The sequence below is a fragment of the Geospiza fortis genome, unplaced genomic scaffold (assembly GCF_000277835.1).
Source record: "Geospiza fortis unplaced genomic scaffold, GeoFor_1.0 scaffold181, whole genome shotgun sequence".
Classification (NCBI taxonomy): Eukaryota; Metazoa; Chordata; class Aves; order Passeriformes; family Thraupidae; genus Geospiza; species Geospiza fortis.
The window spans coordinates 583415-611204 of NW_005054412.1; the positions used below are offsets into that span (position 1 = coordinate 583415).

The window sequence follows — 27790 nt, forward strand, 5'->3', positions numbered from 1 at the left end:
CCAGCGTCTCGGATGCGCCCTCTCCCCCTCCCCAGCACTGCCCGCACACTTCACTACCAGCTCTCGCAGGCAGCCCTTCAAATTACTCACTTAGCCCAAATTACTCCTGTATCGGCGCATCTAACTGTCATGTTGTTAATGCTTTGCTTTACTGTAACACCCAATTTGAGCCCTTATTGCTCAATATTTTGTCATTTACGCTGCAAAATAAATAAAGAGGACGGCAGGGATTGCTGTGCGTACGGAGGGAAGCTAAAACGCACAGTTTCAGTGACAGCTTTCAGCAGCCCAGCGTGGCGGACGGCATAATATTGATACAAACTCTATTTTCTTTCATTTTATTGTTTTCCATCTCCTAATAAACCGAGGTAGCCTCTTGACCCCAGTCAGCTGATCGGAATCACATGCGCTGGGCTTGCCTTGCTGCTCTCCCAGTCTCGCCTCCATCTTCTCTCCCTCCCTTGGCGGTGGGAAAGGAACCGATCCGAGCCGGGGAAGCCCGGCTGGAGGCTCCAAAGGGCAGGGTGATCGATCCGAAACGCCGCTTTAAAGCCTCATCAATCTTCATCTAGGTTGCTCAAGTAATTACGCCCGATTCTCTTGTACGATTACAAGTGGATTTGGGTTTCTATTCCCCAGCCCCCCTTTCTCTGTGTTTACAGAAGGGGGGTCTGGGCAGCCGGCGGTTCCCTGCCCTGCAGAAGCACTTGCCCTCTCAAGCAGAGCGCTCTGTCCCTCCTCTGTCCCTTCTCGGACACACTTGGCCCGGCGCAGGGTGATGGGCTCCCGGGCCTTTGTGCCGGGAGAAAAGCGCCTTGGAAAGACGCGTCCTGGAAACGACCCGATATTCTATCACTTTAAGGAGGCGTTTGTGGGCTTTGCTGAATCCCAGAAGGAAGAACATCAATTTAATCCAATTACCTCTTTTTCCCTGGTGTTGTGTGGCTAAAATAAAAATAAAGCCACCGCTATTTAATGGCCAAAAGGCCAAACCCTATAATCTGCCATTCAGGCGGAGACAATGGTGCGCTCCGGTTAGCGGGTGATGTGCCCTGGCGGACTGGAGCAGGGGGCAGAGCTGCAAAAGCAGGGGTGAATGTGGAGGGAAAGGGAACAGTCGCTTCTTAGCCCGTTCCTGGAGGCAGGGGAAATCGGGGATTTCTGGCTTTCTACTCCTCCCGAGAAAAGGCTCCGAGATCCCTCCCAGACTGGTACCTTGGCATCTGCCCTGCATTCTACTCAAATGACACCCTAGATTTGTTGCAAGGTAAACATGTCAGAGATATCACAATGCGACAAGGAATAAGCATCATCGTACTTTCCAGATGAGAAAAGGTTTTCCTGCGGTTTTTTTTTTTTTTTTTTTTTTTAGGGAAAAAAAACCAAAAACAGAAAAAAAAATACCCACAAAAACAAACGAACAAAGGAAAAACCCCCCAAAACCATAAAGCAAAATAAATAGCAGTCACGTTATGGGATTTCAGGAAAGGGGATGTTCAAACTAAGTTTAAAAATATCTTTACAGACTTTTTCTTTTCTTAAAGCACAAAATGAAAAAAAAATCGGTATTAGCAGTGTTTCATTTTTACACTTGTCCTTTGGAAATCTCCAATTACAACTTGCAATTCCGTAGCATGTTTAAGGAGCACTGAGTCTTTTTGTTGTAGCCTTCAGGGAGCAAGCCAGCCACTGAGAGAATACGAAATTAATCCACTACAGCTATAGAGAGAGAGGATTATGTTTTAATCCCCTTTGGGACAGTCTCTGGATTTTAAGGATCCGATATTAAAATGTTTACATAGAGCATAATCAAAATAGCGCAGATTTTCCATATGGCACCGAGCTATCGGGAAGCTCTGGATCTCCTTCCCAAACCCAATTGATAATCTAATGAAACAAAAGCTGAGCACACCTGAGCCAAGAGCCGCGGGACGGGCTCATTCGCATTCGGGAAGGATAACGAGCTTCGGCTCCAGCCTCCGCCCGGCCCCTCGGCGGTGGCGAGCTGCGCTTTTCCAGGGGATGTAAATATTCATTTCCAGCGCGGCTGCGGCCTCGGAGAAGGCCGGGGCCAGGGCCGTGCTGCCCGGGGGAGAGGCGGCCGCAGCAGCAGCGGTGGCTGCCTCGCTTCGCCCAACAAGCTGGCGTTTGTGTAGGGGACCCGTGTCTAGGGCGCTTGTCAGCTCTTGGGACTCTAAGCAAAAGCATCTCTCTTTAAGGATCATTTCGCTGCCTCTACCGAACCTCTCCGGAGCTATCGGGGCGACCGCAACAGAAAGGCAGCGACCTACCACAGAAGTTCTGGCCTTAAAACGAGTCCAGAAATCACTTCAGACACACAGGTCTAGCAATCTGTTCAAATGGTGATTTTTCCCTGTTGCCTGATCCCAGTGGTCAGCCCATGTGATTTACATTTCTAAAATAAACTCTACCACACATCTACCTTTTAAAATAATATTTTCTTTCCAAAAGTAAATAATTGTGAAATTAGAAGGTCCCAGTGAATAAAAGCAGAATGTAACTTCCCTGCTCCCCTGTGTAATTTTTGTTAAACAGAGGCTTCATTCCCTGTTCTTGTAACTTAGCTCCTGTATTTTTCAAGTTCAAGTAAAGCAAATCAAGCCAAGTGAAAAGTTCTATTAGGTTTAAAAGTTTGTTATCTGCTAATGGAATATCAGTAAAATTACACCTTTTAAGGAAAGTTGCTAAAGAGTGGTATTTTGAACTCATTATTTTAAATATTTTCATTTTCATAAACTGTCATTTTTAGCTGTGACAGCTAAACACGTGTTACATTCATGAGCCTGAAAATTACACTGGAGGTATACCTGCTAAGACGATTGGGCACAATTACTCCTAAGGAGGGTAAGGTATATGCTTTTATATGCTGAATTACAAAAAAAGACATTTACCTGCTGCAGGCCTAGAAGTCTAACTTCTAAAATAAAATTTTGGTGATTACCCATAAATGAAAATGTATTAGCTGAGACAAGTACTTTGAAAACATATCCAATCAGCTCAACCAATTTAATTTTACAACCTACTGGTAATTACTCTGAAAAAAACCAGGTGGATGTTGGCATATTTAATTTTTAACTGATACTAGTTTAAAAGAAAAAACATATAGCTCTTTTTTCATATACATATATTCATCATAGATTAACTGAAACCAATACTTTTCCTAAGTAAAATAGTTTGCATAAATTACATTTTATAATTTGATATGACACACAAGAATTTTAGATAATAAGAATAATAAAAATCACTCACAAGATACCTGAAATAAGACAACTGAAATTTCCTCAGTGCTTTAACTGTAAAGCCACATGTATCTGGCACTGAGTTGTATTTGAAACGTACAGAAATCCTTATACTTAAAAAAACTAGATGTAGCACACGCACAAGCACACAAAAACTTCAGTTTCTTGAAATGAAAGTCACATAGCATGGAAGTAGAAAGAGGTATAGGTACCAGAATCCTTTGGGAAAAGCTCTTTAGTCTGAAAAATATTTCAACCAATTAACATCTAAACTAACACATGCAGTGCCAAGTAAATAACTAGTAAACAAGGTAAAATTCCTAAACAATTAACAGAATTTAGTCTATTTTGTTCCCATTGTCATCCTAAATTTGATTCACACTACCCTTTAAAAAGATTTCTGCAGTAAATATATTGCACTTACATGAGGATGGCTGCCCCCAATTTGTTCTCCACTACAGCAAGTACTTGAAGGCAGTAACTTCACTCAAGCCAAGGCCCTTATAAGAATGTACATATACAGCTCCCTTTACTCATTACTTTCAACAGTTTCATTAATTTGCACAACTTTTTAAATGCAAAAACCAGAATCAAATCTAAATATGACTATAATCTTGGTTTTCTCTTCCACCACTGAATAATATCCCAAATTAATTTCTCCTGTTTTCAGAGGTATCCAAGCTTATTTTGTTGGCTTTTTACCCCTGCACAATCATATGTTTCATATTGTGAGAGAGGGATTGACTTTTTTTGTTTGTTTAAATGTCATAGCCAGTGTGGATAGGCCCTGATATTCAAGATTTTCCCCACTTTTCCCCCCTTTCCTCCATAAAGCATGCAACACTACTACTACTAACGTATAAGATCAACTTAAATGGTCTTTTTCAACAACAATGACTGAACAATTACAGCAATTCAATTCTCTTAAGTGGTTGCCAAAACAGCGAGTGTGTTTGACTAAAAAGAAAATGTAAATAAAAACAATCTTGCATATTATAACTGTGAATAAAATAGTAAGAAAGAATTACATAGTTTTTGATGAGATTGTGAAAATTGTTAAATATAGTGCTGCTTGAGAAGAAAAAAGTAATTTTATCTCAAACATATACATACTCACCTATATACTTGAATTAAGTGACACATGCACCTTCATGGGTAAATTATTATTATTTTAATTCTATACCTTCCTAGTCTCATTAAAAGAAAAATATTAAATAGTACTTTTTCCTGAGGGAAAACATGCCTCCCAATATTTCTAGGAATAACAATTTCTTTATACTGTTCCAAGGGTGATAGGAAGCAGCCACTTCATAGAACAGTTAGAGAAATTGCAAAGACAAACTCAACGCGAAACCAAAGTCAGTCTTACTGAACCACTGAAGGTCTTGTGGAACAATTAGCTGTGTGTCTAACAGCCCAAAGTAACAGAAACATAACCTGCTCCCTTTTACAGGTAAAGTCAGATTTACTCTGTGGCACACATGAGAACTTCTGAATGTGCTGAAGTTCCCAATGGCTTACATGGCTTTAGAGTTTTTCCAGGACGTGTCCAAGTGCCAACCTGCCAGATGATCAGATATTAATAAGAGTCACAACTCTCCCTAATGATTTACACCTGGCCAGAAACGTAAATATTTGGGATAGGGACCTCACTACTGCAATGCACACATTTGCCACTTCAAAATTAGATTCATACAATGTGCTCTGCCTGAAGCTATACCCTGGAAGGACTGAGTAAATTAAGATGGTTTAGAAACTTAAGAACTTGATTGTTAGGCCATGCATCCAGATGTGAGTATTCTACACTGATGCAGTAGGACCTGCACTAGCTCCCTCCTCATTGTCAGGTAAAACATAAGATACTTTTTCAACCTAGAAAACCTTAAGTGATGCTGAACACACTCACATAAGTAACAGTTTTTCTCTCTGAGAGAGTCACTATAGCTAGCTATTTAATCAAAATGTAACAGAAAAAAATACACCCTAGAAAAGCATATTTAATGTTCAAAAGAATAACATGTTTAATGTTCATTTAAAGAAGAAAGGAGAAAGCAGAGAGAGAAGCCTGCTACAATGGTATACCACTGAAACAGGAACTTGAGTTAACAAGTCAGGAACACAAGGGATCAGATCCCAGATGCCAGTCTGAGCAAACCAGACTTGACAGGTATCTTATACAGTCCAGTTTGTGTACCTTGTCATGCCCATAGGGCTCAATTGATTAGAAATTTAAGGAAATAAGCCCTTCAGCTTTCATTCCTCCCAGTCTCTATTATGGAAAAGCTCTTCAGATAAACTGTAAGTGTTGTATTTCTTGAGACCAGAGTGAACAGAAATGTTATGTTCAGATAGCTCATGATATTTTAAATTTCACTTATACGGATAGTAACTCCTACATCTGTGTGGGAATGAAGACATAGGTTGTTGGATCAACATATAACTTGACAGGTATGTTTGGAAAAATCACTTGAGATGCAGCAGTTGTTAACTTCAAAATTTTCTGAAAATATGAGTATCTTTAAGCCATACCAGAGCCAACTTTAGTGCAACTGTGTCTACTAGTTGGCTGCATGTATTGCATTCCCACAGTTAGGGTAATTCAGAAGACTCCTCCACAAATATCCTCTGGTACCTATTGAAAGGAGAAGTGATGTGGCAGGCTCTGTCATTCAGCCCTTTTTCCTTACTGACCTGATTCCATTGCTGGAATTTTATTGCTTCTCAAGTCTTTACTCTTGTTCAAAAATTTGTTCAAAATGGCTTCCAGGTTCAGAAATTACAAAGATAGAGACTAACAGAGGGTGCTTACATAAACCTTGTTTCTTTAGAAAGCTGAGCTAAAAGCATGGGATGAGGCTTCCTCTGGTACAATTTCTGGTTAATTAAACCAAGACTGACCAAAATGTCTTCTTGACTGATCTAATTTGCTTCAGACGAAAAAAGGAAAGGCAAAAAAAGTCCTGTCCGAAGGTCAATGAAAGTGCTTAGTTTAAACATAGATACTGTCAATACAGTTCTGAATACATTCCTTCAACTAATCTATGGTGGGTTAGTCCCAATATGTTCCTATGAAGAATAAATGGATTTTTGCATGGGAACCAATTGCATAGTGAAGATGAAATAAGATGCAAAATGGTGGAGTTTCCTTATGTCTAGGCCTGTCTTCCTGCAGTCTCCTATATATCAGGTAGCTCATCAGCTTGGCCTTTGATGAATTAACCCGTTCCATCCAGGGTGTGGCACATCAGGAAAAGGGAGAAGCTACAGACCTGTGAAGTCATAGGCTCCACTGTAGTCTAATTTTGCAGCCTTAGAAATTTCAAAAAAAGAGTTTTGCAATGTAGGAAAAAACAAATTAAATAGACTGTTATCAGTAGACAGTAACAAAATATGAAGCACTCTCAGAGCCACTCATAAATACGATCCAACAGAGTTTGAACTGATTTAATTTTAAAGCTTGGAAAGCAGGAAATCTGGTTGTCATTTTAAAAGTTGAAGGTGCTCAGTCTTTGAGTTGATGTACTAAGGTACAAAGAGAAGAGTTCTTCAAAGCTGTGCTTAGGAGCACTATCATATGTGACCGACAACCACCTTATAAAATATTAAGATATTTTGGATAATAATATGGAAAAAATGATTAGAATAAACACTGAGCTGTCTAAAAATAGTATGCTATAGAAACTGCGGGCCTTTTTCTTTTTCAGTGTGAAAGCCAACTACATATCAAAAATATAATTGTTTTCAGTTTATGCCTGAATCTATACTCCAAATTAAACTCATACAAATATGTTTTTCTTTTTTATACTTAGACTTGAGGATCAAAATCTGAATACGTAAAAAACAGAAACTACGAAAATCTGGCTGAATTAAATTTCCATGTTTGGAAGTAAAAGCCTTGTATGGTTATGTATCTATCAGAGAATGGGAAATGGAATTACTCTTCTTCCACATTCCTGTCATTTTGCCAGACAAGCATCTGCCCCAATGAAATTCCTATCTTGAATGCTAATTTGCAATAATAATCAAGTTTGAAAGGAAAAAAAAAATCTACTTAGTAGTGCATGCTGAATTCAGTGAAAAGTTTCCACTGGGAAGCTTGAAAAACTAGAAGAAATATTAAGACTTTTTGTATTCTCTATTGAAACTTTTATATTTTTACTTAACTTACTTATTTGTGTGGGCACATGGATATACATACTTTCTTAAAGGTAAAAAGCATAAAGTATGGTAAAGCTTATGGTACCTTAGCCACCTCCAGACAGAGAGAAAAAAAAGAGTGTAAGAGAGAGAAGAGAGATAAAATGGGAAGGAAAGAAAGAAAGAAGAAAAGAAGAAAGCAAGCAAGCTAATGACTACCTCTGGCTCTGGAAGTATCAAAAGTACAAGCTGTTAGAGGCTGAGAGAGAATTATCAGGAAGCACCACTGTGGACTTGCTACAGTCCTTGCTGGGTTTCCCTTATGGTTGTTGCTTTCTGACCTCTGGGCCGCTCCAGACCATCAGAGCCACTGGCGTGTGGATGGCAACTGCTGCAGGAGAAGGAGAGAATGTGATGGACAACAGGGCTCCATGGGAGAGAACACGCTAGGGCAGGAGGAGAAGAGCTGGAGAGGGAAGATGAGATCACCCTTGGAACCACTGTTGTGCTTTGTTCTCCAGAAGGGAGAAGGATGAAGATGACTCCTTTCCTCTACCCCTAAATGTCCTGAGTAGGCTGTGGTCACTGCTGGAGACAATAGCAACACTATTTGGTCTTTTCTTTCAATCCATTACTCTAACAGAAGATAACACAAGAAATATTTCTGTAGTTGGCCTCAAATACATTATTTTTATATGCCTGAAAAAGCAAATAATTTGAAAATCTGCCTTCTCAGTAGATGCTCAAGTTTATGTTGCTTTTTTTCATTAAGAAAATCTACTGTTTGTCTACCTGTTTAGTCTGTTAACAAAAACAATAGAAATAATACTATACATATTATTAACATTTTGAGAATGGCAACAGAAGAAAACTCAAGAAAATATGGTCCTCCTTTACACCTTAGGAATAAGTAAGATAAAGTTTCAAACAGCTTTGCTTGCCGGAGATTGGTCTACACTGCTCAGCTCTTGTAAAGAAAATTTCTTGTCAGACTTGGCCAAAAGAAGTGTTACCATAATGCAAAATGTATATGTATAAATTTTAAATGTGTATTATACATCTGAAGATGAGTCAAAATATATGTTTTCCATAAAAAATACTTATTTTGCAAAGTTTCTTTGTGGCTTTAGGTGCAGTTCCTTGATGTGTTAGTGGTTTTATTGCTGCATCTGGTCCTATGCGAGACTTCATGTTAGTTAAAACATGGAATAGAAAATTTCCCCATGCGCTAAATAATATATCTTTTTTAATTTTTCTTTTTGTACTGCTATACAATTTTAATTGTAACTCTATGTAGTACAACTTTTGACACTATTCCAATTCATTCTAATGACATCATCTAAAATGTTTTAATTTGGAAATCGGTCAAAATTATGATGATTTCTGTTAGTTTGTCTGAAAAGAGACAAAAGGCTTATATTGCATAGGCCACAAAACAGATGTTGATAATGTTTGTCTGGACTTCAAAAAGATGACCTGGAAGTGAAAGGTCTTATATCTCATTAATAATAATACAAGCTGTCAAATCCCTCTGACCTATGTGTTCCTTAGCACAGGGCAGTAAGTGAAGACACTCAGCACACTCCCAAGAAGTCTGGAGAGAAGGTTTTTCACATTTAGTCCTCAGGCTAGGATGGACTTGCTACTTGTGCTGGCTCAGATGGAAAATCAGCTCATGTTTATCAGTAATAGCGCTGCTTTCTAGAAATATTTCTACTCTGAAGTTCGAAGTTGTTAAAAGTTATGGCAGTGCTGCATCTGTATCAAAATTCCTGGCCTATTTGTACTAGCAGGGAGGCTTCTTCCATCTCAAGGCAGATGTCCATGAAGAAGGGAAGATTCTGTACTGAAGGTTATGATACAGTAAGACTAAAATTCATTAAAGGCAGTTAATGGCTTTCCTCATGTTTATTTGGATGAGTTGCTCAATCTGCTCATATAATGGAGCAAATAACATGTATTTATTCTTGCAAGAGTGTTGTGAGGCTGTAATTCACTGTGGCTGATGAGGAAGTCAGCTTCTGAGTTGATTGAGCCCACGCAAGTAACCAGATGCCTGCCAAAGCCCTTTGTCTTCCTAAAATAACTCAAAGCATCATATCCTCCTATTTTTATTTCCTTTCTTTCTTTCTAGAAAATACTCTTTTAGAGAGTAGCAAAAGATTCCATCAAGGATCCCTTGCTTGGCTGGGGTATGTTTGCTGCTGTCAACAGCTCTATGACAAAATAGATGAAATGTGCTCCAGTTAAGAACATGTATCTTTCAAAAACGTCAAGGCTAAATTCTGCTCTCAAATGCACACAAACAAGTCTCAGCAAGTGAAATGCACCTTCAGAACAAAGAGAAGAGAACATCTTCCTAAAATATAGAATTCATAAAACTTGACTAGATCAACATTTATTTTTTTAATGACCTATTTTAATGCAAAATCGGTGCTCTAAAATAAACAACCCAGCAACCCAACCCAAACAACAAAACTTTGTTAAAAGAAAACTGCATATCTACTAGATCTACTACCTTATATCCTTGTAAAAATGCAAGCTTATAACATTAGAACACACCCACAGATTTTTCATTTTGAAACAATCACCTACTAAGCAGGAGACAAACTGTTAGCAAATTTAAATTCTTAGGATCTTAAGGGAAAACATAAGTATTTAAGAGCCCTACTGCAGCATTAGGAAATGTACATGGAAAAGGACAAGAGTTAGTAATATCAACTCACTACAGTGGATTTGATTGTATTACCCAGAGATTCACAATATATTAGGAAACTGTTAAAATTGACTGGGCTATCTCAATCATTAGTTCTAACAGAGATGTGACTTGCCTCTTGAAGTGAACAGTCTGGGAAGAAAAGGAGCTAAAACTGAAACAGAAACATGTAAAATATTTTAATACATAAATGCTAAAACAAGAACGCTGTCTTTCACTAACTCATACTGCAAGACAGTTTCAATACTGCTTTTGTTAAAAATTGTGATGCAAATTTATAAGTCATAATCCTAAGACCATAATAACATGGAATTAGATTTTCATATTTTATTAAAATGTCACTTAATATAATGAAATCTGACCAACTGCAATTGCAACATATGGAATACTAAGATTATATAATAAAAATATTCAGACTATAATTATTTAAAAATTCTCCATACCATATGCAATTTATCAAAGCAAACTTTACATTGATTTGTGCCACATGGTTGATGAAAAACTATAAAGACTCTCTGGAACAAAAGGTATGTACAGATAACTTTGTATGAACAATCTCAATCTGTTTCAAACTTCCCTTTTTTTCAGTTTTAAGTTCACAAATCAAAATATTGTATTATTTATATCCTCTTAGTTAAAAATTTTCTAAAACCCAAAGCCTCATCTGTTTAAAATGTGCCTTAGTTTCATGGAATAAACAATGCTAAATTGTTTTAGTTAAATGTGGACAATCTTAAATCAATTGAAACCTGGTTTATAAAGATTTTGTTTAATTTCTATCTCTTACTGAGACAATCCAAATCGTTGTAAATCAGGTTTGAATTGATTTAAGCTTTAAAGTTAAATTGGAGGCATATCGGAATATAGAAATTCCTATGTGTCATTTCACTGTGAGCAGTAACTAGATATAAATGATGCTGTGCTATGCCATAACCAGATAGATCTCAAAGATTTCCAGATCATGTATACTAAATGTACATAACTCTTTAGAATTAGACAAGAACAGACAGTGTGACTTTATTGGGACGTGCTCTTCAGAGCCGACAGAGATTGTTCAGACCTTCTTAGGCCAAACCCACACCTTTTTTGCCTACTGCTTTTCTTGATTTCAGTTATTCGACTCAAGTTTCAGAGCCATGTTCTATATACTGAAAACTGGGAAAAACAGTGATATCATTGTATGGAAAATCCTGCAAAATCAGCAGCTAAAGAGAGGGTATCATGGGATTCACGGGGTTTTTTTACCAATGTAAAATCTACAGAAGACATGTATGATACTGTGTGTGATCATTAACTCTCAACATCAGCTCCAAAGATGAGTGAGAGATGAGTAGCAAAGGCTGCACTTAATCTAATGGTAAAACTGAGATAGTGGAGTGTGGGCTCTTTTTGAGAAGCTCACAGGTTTTGGTACCATATGGCATCATTATCACATCACCTCACCACACTTGGAAGCAGTTTGCCTGCTCTGTTAGCATTGATAGGGAACACAAGGGCATCCTGTCAATATTTCAAAAGTTTTTTTTTTTCACTTTCTATTATTTCTACTTTTGCAATGCTGACAATATCTCCCAGTTTTACGAGCAGTGAAAGCAAAGGACTAGAATGACTGTGCCATGTCCTGAGAGAGCAGGAGTTGTCATCCAGCAGAAATCCTGAGTAAAAGGATAAATTGCACATTAATTCTTAAGGACACATTGAAATACTAGGTTTCTGCAGAGGGAGGTAGCTAGAGGAATAGTATTGCATCAGTGTGTTTGAACAAAATGTCAGTGTTGTGGCATAGAGAAAACTTAATTTCTGACCGAGATTTTTGAGACTGGGTAAGAATTTTTCATGCCCATTTTGCAGTTTTTTATCAGTATTTCAATTAAATACATATTTCAGCCTCTAAACAGCCTTTTAAACTACTATGTGCATGTTTAGTTGGAAACAGTGTTCCTAGATATAAGAACTTAGCCAAAGCAATACTAGTTTTCCTTCTAAAAGAGAAAGGGACATTGATCAAATTATCCCACTTATGGTCCCGCTTGATGCACTATTTTATTGACTTTAGACAACAGTGTCTCAGCAGCAGTTAGCTGCAGATTGAGAAAGCAAGCAGAGTGACATATTAACTGTGATAATCATATACTGATGCTTGCTCCCAAATAAAAGCATCTCTTTCTCCCTCTCTGCTCTGCTTTAGTTCTAAAGTACGAGACTAACTTCCACGTTGTTGGGGTTGTTGGGGTTTTTTGCCTTTTCATTTTTTTGGTGGGATTTTTGTTTGTTTTGCTTTGATTTTATTTTTATTTTTTAAATCATCTACTTATGATCTTGTCTTTGCTACCGATTTTTACTATGGTATCAGAAGAAAGTGCAGGAGCAAAGATAGCTATTTCGGAAATTTGGTTAGGCAGAAAAAATCATGATCACAAAACTCTCCTTTAGGGGAGTAGTTTAATAAAGATACTCCTAAGTAAATTAATCTAAAAAACTTCCTAGCACATTTAATATTTCTCAGTTTTATCCCATCTGAGAGTGTATTTTCAACTTCCAACATGTCCTTTTTCCTACTTTCAACATGTCCTTTTTCCAGACTACTTCCCAGGGAAGATAGTATCACCTCTAAGACAGAGCTGTAACAGAACCTGCTAGAAGACATGAACAGATCTCACTGACTCCTTCACCCAGGAAAGGACCAGAAGGGCTCTTTCGTGCATATTTACAGAAGGTTCATTCCCAGCTCATATGCTAACTCCCAAAGTTCATAGCTTGGTCACAGCTTCATTCTCTCTTAGTCCTTGCTTAAAACAGGCAACTTTTTCTCTTGCTGTGACAGATGGGTTGAGATACTGCAGATCCCCCTTAACTCCATCACTGAGAGAACTGGGTGCCAGCAGGAGGGCAGGTGTCTCTGCACAAGCTGCATGGCACTTGGGATCAGGCACAAGCACACTCTGACTCACAAAACCCTGACTTGTGGAATGAGTCCATCTACACTTTAACAGATAAAAAAATAAATAAAAAGAGGCTTCACATTGGAATTTACAGGCTTTTCAAGAAGTGACCCTCACTAATAAAAGCGCCTGAGGTATTGCTATTTCTCACATCTCTGCTCAAAGACTGTGCAATGGGCAAAAGCTTTGTACTCACTGCCCATACCTCAAGGATGTAGAGAGGAAGCAATAAAATCTGAAATGCAAAGAATCTGTTCATATTGCAATTGTATGCTTAGCTGTGAATATTAAGACGTTAACCACAAAGGTTAAGAACTAACAAGCTTAAAGGAGCCTTTTGACTCTTATCTTAGTACTAATGAAAAGTATAATTACCTGCAAGGTTATCAATCTCTTTTTCTTGGAGCAGGCTAACAGCATCATCATCTCCTTCCAGCATAAGCTCTGTTTCTGCATTCTGATTTACCACAGCTTGACTTCGGAAAGTTTTCTTTGACTTCACTACATCCTCTTCAGTGCCTAAAAAAAAGTTACAAATGTTGTGAATTTACCTGAATAATATTTTAAATATAAAACAACAACAGCCAAGTAGTAAAAACATTACAGTATAAATCATCTTTATCAAAAAGAAAAGAAGGAACATTTTCTAAAACTTTACCAAGGTTTACAAAATATGCAGGTCTATTCTGTTTTCTGTCCTGTCCCGAATAAAATACAAACTTTTCCACAAAGACTCTCCTGGTTTTAATAATTGCTATTTACTTTGTGTTCAATGTTGTTCCATTAGTTTTCAACCTGCAACAAATTCAGCAGGACTTTCTTTTGGGTTCCTGGTGCCCTGACTTTGACTGACCTGAGAGCACAAGCCACCCACTCTAAATAAAGAAGCTGCTTTCAGGAATCAAAATCTCTCAGGATTGTTGTCTTTTCAGATAGGAGGGACAGAGTGGTGAAGTAGGAGTTGGTTTATCTCTGATACAGAGTAACAGCAAGGTAGGCTATGCAGAGATTCAGAAAAGACTGGAAAAAAAGACAAGCATGGTGAGGGAACTTTGGTGCACATCTGTGTGTGTGTTTTTAAGCAACACAATAAAAGTGGCAGTATGTGGATATGTGCCAATTACCTAAAGGTTTTCATGGATAATATTCATTTTTCTTGACTACAGTTGGTTTTTTCTATTCAGCCTGATGGTTCCTTATGGCAGAAGATTTAACTTATTGAATTTTGGGAATATCTTTATTGGAACTTGCCTGATTTTATTCTTATGATACAAAAATAAATCCTAGTGTGGTCAAATGACAGAATTATAATTAGGTTTAATATCATAAATACCTTTCATGTTACTGTTGTGACCTCCTCATAGTATTTCTTAGCTTGGAAGAGGTCATAAGTTTTATTTTCAGTACTATGGACTACAGTGGCCTCAGACAAGAAAGATTTCTATTTTTTTTCTTAAACAGAAAACCCTGCATCTTCACCTTGGACCACACAAGACCTGGGCATCTCCACTGCTGTCAATCAAGAAATAAATTCTCTAAACTATCTCTCTTTTTTTGTAGGATAATTTGGAAATTTGCTTCCTAGTAAGCTACAGACTGAGTGTGAAAATAGGCCAAACTACGCACATATGGATTTTGTTTGCCTTCCACAATGGCTGAATTTAAACAGGATGAAAACTATCATGGCAGATGCAAAATGCTGAGGTAAAATGCACAGACTCATGGGCCCCTATTAATACAGCACAACTAAGAGGAATACAGTAAGCAGACAGGTTAGTGAAGATAGATACATGGAACAGAATTGATGTATCAGGCAGTTTTGTTATTGCAAGCAGTTGGGAAGATGTTATGATTTTACCTCCTACTCTTACAATTAATTAGAGACTTTTAATTAGTTTGTGCACAGGAGAGTCACACCACATAAATAAAATTGCTGTAGGCATATCTTTGAGGGAGTGTTTACTCTGTTTGAAGATCATTGCTAACATGCCACTTCCTCACAGGCTGAGATAACTCATGTTTTATGTGGCCTAATATTAAGTTTTTGGATACTATTGCTATTAAGTCAATAGCTGGTTCTGAAACTACATTCTGAAACTCTGAAAAGGTGAAGAGAAACAAGTAATCAAAACCCTGTTTTTTTCACCAAGCGCAAAATTAGGGACTTGTTTGCTGTTACTTTCATTAGGACAATTCTGATAGCGATTAAGATGGTGCTGCTGTATTGTAAATATGCTGTGTTTTGCTCTGTTCACTTATTAGGCTATGATTGTTACCTCACTTGTATAGGTTTTTACTTAATTCAACTAACTATAACTATTTGCCCAATTTAAAACTTGTTCAATTAACTAATTGTTGGAAAAGTTTTCAGTATTAGTACAAATTTTGAATTTTTTTTTGTTTGGTTGGTTTGTATTTATTTTTTCTTCCTTATTCACAAAAAGAAGTAAGAATGGTAGGAGTTAGGAAAAAACCACAAAAAAGTAATGTGCTGTAACAGATTTTCAGTTGCATTACATCAGAATTGTTCTGCATATTAAATTAGTAGGTCAGTATCTTGGTATACTTCTGTTTACAGTGAGGGAGTTGAGCATCATTTGACATAAATAATAACGCCTGTTGTGACACCAGAGGAGACCGGGCCTGAAGTGAACTGACATGGTGGAGGAAGAAAGCACCAAAACACCATTCCCTTCCTTTTTGGTAGCTCTAATCATTTTTATGTAAGTTTCTGATCTTTATAAAATGAGATAATAAAATTAACTAATTGAAAAGCACTAATCTGGAGTAAGAGTCAATAATTTCTGCAGAAACTGATTTATGACAATTCTATAAAATTATTTATGTGTGAAAATATATTTTTTAAATTATTTTTTAATTTTTTGGGAAGAAAGCCCCAAGCTCCAAATCATTACTAACATTTAAACTACATCCAAAGAACTTGAAATTAGGGTATTTTAAATTCTTTGTGATGAGTGTACCAGATTACAGAAATATTGCCAGACACAGGTGTAAAAAACATGGTAGAGTAGAAGGCATTAAATTATTTTGGCAAATTTGGAGCTTAGCAACAAGACAAATATATATAAAATCCATTCTGGATTATAATATTAAAAATACATTTGTTTCTATGAAGTATAATAGATAGTCCTTCTTTGTCCTGATGGAAAAAACCCCTCTGGTTTGGCTGTTGTTAAAATTTATCACTCTGTTGAGTGCACCTTAGTTTTGCTGTACTGTACCAAACATCTATCTAAATGAAAGTGTACAGGACCTGGAGTTGCCCTTCAATCACTATATCCTTTATGAATTAGAGTTCCATTTATCAAAATTACAGCAAGAAGAGTAAGGTCTCACAGGGCTGTCTCATTACAAGGCTTGTAAACACTGTCCTTACAAAGAAATGGTTTAACACCTAACAAATCAAAAACTGATTGGGAATAGAATTTATTTGAGATCATCTATCTTCGGAAGACGTGCTGCACTGAGTGCACTTCGTGGCCTTTCTAGCCATTCATCAAGAAATTAACAAGCTAATACCACAGACCACCAGATCTCCTTGGATCCTGAAATGTGAAATATGTTCAAAACAGATCTGTCACAGATGTTCTATTTTTATATTTCAAGAAAACTTCAAAAAGGTTTTAAAACAAGAGAAACTCTCCGAATAAGAGAAAGAAGAAAAACAACTTGTCTTTTTAAAACCAGACAACAAACTGAATAAGAAATTATATGACATAAATTGATGTCTATTATTGTTAACAGTGATATAAAAAGAAGAAATGAATAAATAAATATTTGATATTTCAGTGTGTTGGAAAAAAATCCAAACAATATTTTTTTCAAAGCTTCAGAAAAATTACTATGAAATTAAATCTATGGCCAGACATTTCATTTCAAAATTTTTAGCACACAAGGACTTTGCGTTTTAAAGACACAAAATGAAATTGTATTGCCTAATTAGAATATGTTTCAAATCCATTAAAAAAAGAAAACATAAAACAAAACTAGATGTCATTTCAAGAAAGCAGTGTTGTGACACTGGAGGGCACAGAACTAGAATTGGCAGATGCTATCAGCTCTTGTCCTTATTAAGTTCCTTCTTAACGGATATTTTAAGGGATAGACTTAAGGGATAGACTGAGATTTGGAAAGGAGCCTTGAAGCAAGCAGCTAAGTATTTCTTAAAACTACATTTTGCAAAGATTTTGGAGGCAATAAATCACTCAGATTGCCCTGAAGTCCAGCTGGATTTGGTGACTTACTTTCTTGAAACTTAAAAGCTCTGTCTTAAACATATTTCAAAAGAATGTATGCATAGGACTAGATAAGCTGTTTTAAAAAATCCTTCTTTCATTACCCTTGATTATTTTTATAAATGTTACAAACTGTCTTTCTGCAGTATTTTCAGGATAACTGAAAACAGCTCACCTTTAAAAGAAATTAAAGAAACCAACCAAAATTCCTCTACAAAACCTCAATATTCATGGGAAGGTGTGTACTTTTTATGTCTGAAAGATTGCATGAGCTGCACAGTAAACTTGTTCAGCATTGCCAAGAATGTAATAATCACTCCTCTAGTAGCATCACTTTTCCTTAAACAGAAACTATTAAGCAGTCAAAAAGAACCAAACAAGCAAAAACCAAAACCACAACAACAACCAAAAAACCAAACAAAAGCCACCAAAAAACTCCCCCCCCAAAAAAGAACCACAAAAACCATTACCACAACCCCTCAAAATAGATTTCCCTAATAATTTCCCTAATAAGAACAGGAGAATCTAATGTTAATTTTCAGCTACAGTCACTAGAAGTATTTAATATAGGCAATACTTCATGAAACAGGGGTGGGCTAGGTGAGTGTTTTCATTAGGTTATTTGAATTCTTTAGTCTCTATTTTCAACTAAATCAATGAATTCCCTGCTGGGTTCTGTAGGTCACAACAGGTCCTAGGGATGCAATCTATATTTCAAAGCCACTGTAAGGGTCCAGATCCAAAAATCCTGTCCCTAAATAAAAATTTAAAATTAGCAGTACAAACACAGTATATTATTGATTTATTTTACGTTTATGTACTTATTTCATAAAAAATTAAACTAATTACTCTGATTTAGTTGAACACAGTGAGGGGGTTTCTAGCTCTCTCTTCCATTCATTTACTATATATCCAAATAAAGTGTTTTATATTTTTTTCTTTTTGCATTTAGTAAAAAATAAGGTTAAAAAATGTGGTTATTTCTAAGAAAAGTTTGCTTGGTAATACTGTGGCCAACAAAAGGAGACTACTGCTTCTTATAAAGTTGTTTCCATAGTTTACTTCAACGAATTACCGATAAGGCAATTTATGTAGTGAGTGCTCTTTGATCTTTGAAGTGAGATGGCAGAATGGAAAGTTAACCTCATTTTAATGTTACCTAAATATACTGACAGGAAATTCTAATGTTTCCAAACATCTGGAAATCTGCTTCATGGGATGGTGTTCTTCTTTTCTATAAGAAACCTTTTTCATATACTGTCTTTTACAGTTTTATGTGGCTTCTAAAGGAGCATTTGACATAAGTAAAGTCTGTTCTCTTTACAGTAAAATGCTGCATTTAATTAAAAACTCTCTTTTATAGTGGCTAAAGCAGAGTTTCTGCAAAGCTTACCTCTCCTCAGAAAGTTTTAAGGGTAAACTTGCTTTTTACTCCTTACAGATCTTACAGTATGTACTGCTCTATAGAATACTGATTTTCTTGCTGAATTTTCGTCACATAAGGTAGTTTCCACTGATTTGTTAAATAAAGGAATTCAGAATTAGTTTCTCACAGGAGGCTACCTGACAGTTCATAATGTGAACCATGAAATTGTATCACAGGTGAAATGTAATTTATCAACAGAGTTTGGAAGAACAAAGCATTTTTTTTTGAGAGATATTTTTGTCTTTATTGCGCAAACTAACTTCGACAGGAAGAACCAAGCTTATTTATGGACAAAATTAAAATGTACCATTATTATCTACATTTTTTGTTCATTCAGCACTCATAATAGTTGAAAATACTTAGAAAAAAAGAGATTTGCTAGATAATCTGTCTTCCTGCTTTATGTATTCTAACATACATAAAGCTTTCATTGCTAATCTTCAGTAACTTGATTAGGCACCGGTACCCTTGCAGTGGTCACAGTTATGGAGAGCAGCTGCCTGGGAGTCTGTAAAGTGACCTCTACAAAACCCAGCAAGATTAAATCATCGACATGGTGACCACTCTATCTCAGCCTTGTATCTCTCTGCAGGACTCTGGAGCTAGCCTTCCCCAGGCTGTGCTCGCTCCATGGGAAACGCGCCCCGCCTATCCCTAGGTCGGCTCAAGGGACCCAACTTTTGGCTTTGCTTAGTAGCCCAGTGCTGGCACATCACAGCCAACCCCAACAAGCTGTCCCCACCTGTGCCTGCTGGGGTTGTTATTTAAATTGCAATGTGTTTCTGCAATGGGCAGCTTTGACTGGCGTATAATTTAGTTTCCCCAGAGAATCAGAGAAGTGACTGTTGATAAAGGAAGGCTGGTTTAAATAGATTTAATAAAAACAAGAGAAAGCTAAATCAGATTTTCATTATTAGGGATCTTTGAAGAAATGAGGAAGAAAAACTATGAAAATTCATAGAAATGAAAATTTGCATATATTTGTATTGGAAATTACTTCCACCAAAAGTAAAACCAAATAGTATTTTTGTTTTCTATAATGGATAAATACCTGAAAATTTAATCATAGACATTCCATCAATTTTTCTCTATTTTTTATATCTAATATCTGACCAAATTATCTTCTTCATATAAGTAATTTGTAAATAAATACTTAACTGCTTTATATTTTTTCCTTTTGATATTCTCAGATGCTTTGCACTGTAAAACAAGACTGACACAGACTATGCCAATAAGGAGATTGAGGATACAGGCAAGGCCAAAGCAAAGATGTTTCTCAGATGAGGCTGAGTGTTTTATATTAATAAAAAGGGTCCCTCATAAAAATAAAAGTTGAAGTTCCATGTTAGGCGCTCTTTTTTTTCTTTTTTTTTTTTTTTTTTGTTCCCAGACACAAAAACTGAGTGAGATTCAGAGTGATCATGAAATTTATTTTTAGCAGTTGTCAAGATTGTCTTTATATGTATTTGAGATTTCAGGATTTCTGAGTGTATGAGAGAGATCCTGCACTGATTCAGCCATGACTATAAATAGCCAGTGGATTACAGAGTTAGATATTCCCAGTCCAGCAAATGTTCCAAGGCATTTCAGGAGCCTGAAATGCATTGGAACATTCCTATTCTGACTGGAACCAGAGGAAGTCCCTCGAAAGGGAACTAACAACAGTCAAATGTTTATATTTGGATTAAGATGTAGTTTGCCACTGTAACGTGTACACAAAGGAATGGATTCATATTTCATGACTGACAACCTTTACAAATCCCCGATAGTTTGAAGGGCAGAATTTTGGCAGATACTGTAGTTTGATAAATTGCAGAAAGAAACCAAAATTCTTCTGTGAATAATTTCAACAGGCGAAGATGATAAACAAGAAAAAATAATTAAGAGCAATAAAATTTTCCTAGGTGTGTTTCTAGCCATTTAAAAAAAGTACAGTAATAGCTGAGAGGAAAATATCTACATCACACCAACGGTTATTGCTCAGTGGAAAGGACATCAAGGACACTCGCAAGTAAGAGAATTGGATCAATATTAACACGATTTTCATTTCATGCTTCCCCAACTCCAGTAAGCTGACAATATACTCTGATTATGTGAACTGCCTCTGAGTAACACAGAAAAGGTTATTAGAGCAAGAGGTGGAAATGAAATGCACTTTTTATATTGACAGGTCTGCTAATAGAGTGTACTGATTTTCAAAGGCATGCAATGTGTTTCCACAATTTGGTTTTGACAGCAAAAAGGAATTTCATTTATTCTTTATTCAAGACTTTCACATGTAAGCAGAAGTTCCTTAAGACAGGCCACTGAAGAGGGAAACCAAGCTATTTGAGTAGGAAAATTTAATTAATAAGGCAAGAAAGAAAAGGTGATTGAATTTCAATATGTATGACATGATAATGAAACAATGAAATAAATTTGCTAAACAAGGCATTCTATGCTTTTGACATAGCATCTGATACAACCTTTTTAAGATGACATAAAAGTGAAAAACATGCCTATGCCATGTCTTAATGTTGAGGCCTGGATTGCGTCTGGAAAGTTTTAGATTAGTTCCTAAGCAACATTTCCCAGGAAAAAACATGTTCTGACTATCTGCTTGCAGACCTTAAAGCCAGGATCAATGTTGTCAGACTTCTAAACTGGCACACTCCATACTGAGGAACTGCACCCACATACGCTGGCCTTAATTTTGCTTCCTGTTCACAAAACCAAAAAAAAAATTTGAATCGAAAAGGCTAACAATGATAAAACCTTGGAAATAAATGAAATGCTCTTTGAAAATACAAACACTTGATAATGCAGTGACATAGAAGAAATGGCATGGCATTTCATGAAATTCCATGAAAAGAAAGCGGCAACCCTCTCTATGACAGGGATTTGGTACTACATTAAGATCCCTTTTTACACAAGCCACTCTGTCATTCTATGAAATGTGATCTTACCTTCCAAACCAGAGTATTCTACCCCAACATTTCTAACCCTTACTTAATATTTAAAAATTAGTGTCTCCAAACCGTGTGACTGGTCCAAACCTGAATATTTTTAAAAGAAAATGCATACTACACATCTGCAAGTTTTTAATTCTCCCTTTCTGTGGCCATGAGTGATTATGTCTTTGCTAGAAGGCAATTTTGCCCCTCATCACTTAAGCTTTTGCTCTCAGATCCAAAAAAGATTGGCTCTTTGGAAACAGCCACTGTACAGAGACATAAAAGGACAGCAAAAAAACTTATTACTGGTGGGAAGAATTGCTTCTATTTCAGCATAGATCAATGCCTATAGCAACACCAGACAAAAGGTAGCACCCACAGGATATGCATTTGTGAGGCTTCATTGTGGCTCTAACACTGGGATATTTGTGTTTAAATCTTAGAGCTGCTAAGGGACAACACTCTCGTAGCACCAGACAGCCCTTATGTTTGGGCCAGGCTGCTGTAAACACATAAGTTCCTCCAAGCTGTAAATAATCTAGCAATAGCAGTTATATATCAAAATTATCTATCCAGATAGCAATTATTAATTAAAATAAAATCAAAGCTTTGCAATTTTCTTGATTTCGAACAGATTTTTACTCCATACTTTTTTTAAAATTATTGCTTTTTAATTCTATTTTTTTAGCAAAAATAGCTGCAGTTACAGAATATCTTTGTTTCATGCAGACCAGCAGATGAAGAGTGAAAGAGTAGTGCTACACAAGACACGAGACTCTGAGGGTCTGTCATTAAAACAATTCAATGAGATAATTGAAATGGGTGAATGGTAATCACTGCCCCAGGTAGAAGGCCTGAATGTGTATTAAGAAGAGCTAACCCACAAAAATCTAAGCAGCAGTCTGCAGTAAAGAAAAAAGGAGAGCAGTATTTTATTTCACTTTCCATTAAGCTGCCATGTGGGGCCTGTGACATCTTTCATTCTACTTCACAAATATTACAAGAGAGCACAAATCTTGCATGCAACTGCAGGGATATTTTCAAAATTTCTATTCTTATGTTAAATATGCAAGCACTATAGCATTATCTTCCACTTAGATGAGAGCTGAGATGATATTTAGACAATGTGATCAGCTTTTTAAGGGCAAAGGGTTGAATGATTTGTGCTATTCAGCAAAAAAGACACCAATAAAAGACTTTTTGAGTTTTCTGCATAGTTCTTTCAGCTGTGAAAGTGTATCTATTGAAGATGATGTTCAGGGTATTATGCAAACACACCAGGAAATGTACTCTTTAGGTATACTGTAAGGATAAGAAAAACGTCATGTCATTATGTAATGTGCATGATACAAAAAAGAAATTTAAACTGGAAGCACGTATAATATGCTGGCTGATAGAATTCTTAACAAGGGGTTTTCCTTATCATGCTGGTTAGTACTGTACTTGAGAACTTTTTCCATAAAATGTGTTTGGTTTTCTTTCACAAGGTGCATCCTCATCCCTGCCTGTAACTTGGACCACACTGAAACTCACAAGAAAATCCAGTTTATCTCATTACACTGGGACTTTTTGTGTGTATTTCTAAATCAACGCTATAAGATAATGAAACACACAAAATAAGTGGCATTGAAGAATTCACTCTACTTGTAAGGATATGAAATAGCCATTGCATATATACCTAAATCTTCATTTCTTGTGTACAAATCTTACTCTATACATAGAATGTCTACAAGAATTTTCATGTGATACAATAGAAATAGGTTTTATGTGATAAGTAGTACAAAGTAAAAAGATGACTAAAAATACTTGGGCATTTTAAAATATGTACTGTCTCTGAAAATTAATTCCCTTATTTTCAAAATCTATACATACCAGTTTCCTTTTCTTTGGGAAAGACAAGGAATCACCTATATTGAAGAGATTCCTAGACTCTTCTCTTGGTTTAACCCTTGCGAGTAGCCCAGAGACACAAAAACCTGAGCCAGTGCCTGAGCCAGAGCCAAAAGCCTCTCACGTCTCTCACTGACCATCAGAAAGAGTGGGACAGAAAAGTCTTTTTAGATCTACAGTGTGATCTCCTATTTATCCTTATGCAAAGGTTGCAGCACTGCTGAAATAATGCCCCTCCATTCCAGCCATGTGCTTGACATGCTGTCCTTGCCAAGTCTTCAGAAAACACTAATGATATGTATTCCCACTCACATACGAAGTGGAGAATGGGATCCTGCAGTGAAGACATTGAGAATAAGAAGAGTGGAGAAAACTTAAGAAAAGAGTATTTTGTGTTTTAAACTGTTTCCAAAGGAGATTTTTAAAGTGCTGTTACTCCTTAATAGAGAGTTTTAAAGCACAGAAAATAGGAAACTGGAAAAACACATGTTAAAACCTGAGTCCCAAGACCTACATTCACCCAGCTTTGAAGGACTCTGAAGGACTATTATTAGACTTTCAGTGACAGAATGTTCTTCTGAAATGTTTCTATGAGATTCACTGAATATTCATGGGTCAAGAATTTCTATTTCTTTGTCAAATAGATATAGAAATGAATAAATAGAACAAATACAATGTTCACATGAGTTTGAAAACATTTCTCATCATAGCAATTTACTGGGTTTGGTAAATAATACACTTTCATTTGGCAGAACAGACAGATATTGTGTATAATTTGTACATGAAAATGTAACTGGAAGGGAGAAAAATGCAGCTAGAATTCCAAGAATGACAATGGTTCCAATTTTGAGATCTTAGGAATGGTTTTGCAAGCCAATTTCATGGCTTCAAGAACATTCTGGGGTTGTATATTTTCACATGAAGAAAGAGGTAGTTATGTTAACTGCTGGTAAAAAGCCAGCAAGTTCTGCAGTAAAATCTATTAGCTCAGACCAATAACAGCAGCTAAAACCCAGGTCATGCTGGATAACCTAAAAATCTCAGAGGAAAGGCATTTGGAACCAAAAAAGTTTTCTTAGTTCTGTGAAAAACTTGAATTAGAGTCAAAAGAGAGCTTTTGACATTCAAGAGTTATGGAAATAATTACAAAAAAATGACTGTTTAATGAATCTGCACTTACAACTTATAGTAAAGCTGCCATAAAAATTCCTACGAATATGTTAGAAATAACATACAACGGGCAGAAGATATTGAGAGACTGCAAGTACTGATAGGATGTAATTGCAACTCATTTCTATGACCTAGTCAGGGAGCAGAAGCTTAGACACTGAGTGCTCAGTAAAATTCAACTCAGCAGTGTTCAGTACTCCGCTTAAGCAAATTCCATTTACATCTTCAAGGTGCCTTTCATTACATTACAGTGGGTTTTAAGAAAAAAAATCACCATAATGGTAGATATATTTATGGTATCTACTTAATGAGAACATATTTATGATTGGGGGGAGTGGAGTGGGAAATGTTATAAAGAAGATAAAGTTAAATCTAGTATTTTAGATTTATTTATTCTCACTACTAAGATTTTGTTTGGCAGATCCTTCAATTAGTACCCAATGTAAGCTTTTCCCTAGAATTTCTTTAGATAAAACTGTATCTTGCAATTACCATATAAAATATTAAGAGAACAAAACTATCATGTAATATTTTCCCTAAAATCCTGTGAGGATGAAATATTTGGGAATTTATTTGGTGAAGCAGTGGATGGCACTGTTGGGCTACAGTTATAAGGCTAGAGATGAAAATCTTAAATTGCTGTGCTTAAAAAATATCTTTGTGACTTGTTTAGGCACACAATTCAGATATAAACTCATTCAGAGCACATTGGAGATTTCACAATCAATGTGGAAGTTAGTTCATGTACTGAAAGGAAATTTTGTAACAGGAGAACTATTATTTTAGGTGCTTCAACTGAAGCAGAAATGTTTACATGCTCATTTCACATGGCAGCAAGATTTAGGACTTACTTGGCACATAGAAGAATTGTTATGGGTTAATTTAATGACTGTATACATATTCTTAAAATGCTCACCACTGAACATCAGGTATGTGTGTTTTACTGCCCACAAAGTCGATTCTATTCCTTAAAACTGCTCACAATTAATGGTCATCTTGTATTTACTTACAGCCTAAAATTGTGTGAATGAATGGGGTGAAGGAACAAGGTTTCTTTTTGAGAAAAGGGGCTTTCGTTCTTCAGTTGCTCTAATGTATTCTTATTTAAGACATTACTTAAATAAATATCAGTTTGGGGAATTATCTCAGATAAGGGTCACCCTGTATTTCCCCAGAGCTACATATTGTATGAAATTGTAGGAGTGTATGTGGCTAATTTTTAGGTAGTGCATTAACTGAGGGGGGAGAAAAAAGACAATCAAAAATATTGCCTTGGCTTATGCAGCTACAACAAACTCAATTTCAGCAATAATAACTATTACACTGAACATGAGCAAACTGACATTAGAAGCATTTTATACCTGTTCACATCTTCATTAAAGATGAGGCAGAGAGATCCCTCAGCAAGTTTGCACATGACAAGAAACTGGGAGGAGTGACTGGTCTGCCAGGGGGCCTCAGCAGCCTGGTGAAATGGGATAACAGGAGCCTCATGAAGCTCAACAAGAAGAGCTGAGTCCTGCATCAGGGGAGGAACAAGCCCAGGCTCCAGCACCTGCTGGGAGCACACAGCTGGAAAGAAGCTCTGAAAAATGGAGCTGGGTGTGCTGAGGGACACCAGCTTGAACATGAGCTGTCAATGTGTCTTTGCAGCAATGGGAAATGATCCTGGGCTGCAGTAGGCAAAATACTGCCATTAGGTTGGGGAAGGTAATCCTCCTCCTCTGCTTAGCCTAGGTGAGGCCACACCTGGATTTCTGCATCCAGTTCTGGTCTCCACAGTATAAGAGAGACATAGATCTTCTTTTACATTTACTTTTACTACTAAACTGATCCAGATGTTCTGTAGATATTCTTTGTTTCTCTTGAGGAGGGAAGACTCAAGGGGGTCACAAAGTTGTGTATAAATACTTCTTGGTTTTCAGTACTTGCAAGGATGGAAACCACACAACTTCTCTGGACAACCTGTCCATAGTTTGACCACCATGACAGTAAAAAAGTAGTTTGTTCCTGTTACTGGAAACCAACAGATGTCTAGATCACTTTAGAAGTAAAAGAAAATGTGAAAAAACCCAACAAAATGATCTATAAAACTCAACAAAGCTGAAAAAAAAAGCTGTTCATACAGATATAGTACAAGGAAGCAATATTTCATAGACAAAACTAGAAGCATAATTTGATCTTTAATCTCTTACATGGTACAAATGTAATCATTTCACTGCTATATACCTAGGAAAATAACTGAGTTTTATGCATCTAGTTGGCCTGCTAGCAAAACTCTGATAAGTAATGATTCACTATCAGTTGACTTCAACTTGCTTTCATTTTTTGAATCAGTTACTGAAAAAAATACAGGTTTTCTTATGGCTGGTTCTGAAACCAGTGTTGTTGAAACTATTCTGGAAATACACTAGGCATTTTCAATATGCACAGAAAAGTGATAAGGTAAAGAATAATGAAGTCTGAGAACCTCATGATCTTGAGAAAAAGTAATATAACTCTTTTAGAGATATATGATTAATGCAGTAATTTTGACAGAGTCTTGAATTTATTGCAAAAAGTGATAGGATTTTCACCAGCAAAAGACACCTTTATGTTTCTAGCAATGCCATTAGTATCAACAATCTAATATATCAAAGTGTAGAACCTGAAATGCAGAATGGAAATGAAGACTAGCTTTTAGGTGCACATTCAGACTTCCTAGAATAGGGCACTTGATTTTACAGCAAAGCTTCTAAACAGAGATGATGAAATTGAGCATCTCTAGTTCATGGGATATTCTGATTTCTTGATATGTCTTATTACTTGAAAATGCCAGGTAAGTTTCTAAGACACTAGCTTAGCTTTCTAGAACAGCATTTTGTGCATAGCTCGTTGCCAGTTTCTCTGGACACTCTTCCCTCTACCTTACTCTAACACTGCGTGCAGAAGGCAGGGAGCCCAGCAGCTCATGGGATGGAATTCAGGAGCTATGGAAATCAACTGCTTTGGACTTCTCAGCACCGTGGGGTTGCTCTAGAGCAAGCATTTCTGAAATTTCATCTTGGGGTATTTCTCTAA

At 36.5% G+C, this 27790-nt stretch overlaps 1 protein-coding gene across 1 annotated transcript in view; it reads right to left on the reverse strand.

Annotated features, from left to right (window-relative positions):
* Positions 1–27790, reverse strand: part of NBEA (neurobeachin) — a 373019-nt gene that overhangs the window by 147554 nt on the left and 197675 nt on the right. Inside the window, 1 exon segment of the mRNA XM_031061401.1 lies at positions 13431–13574. Coding sequence (XP_030917261.1) covers positions 13431–13574 — 144 coding nt within the window.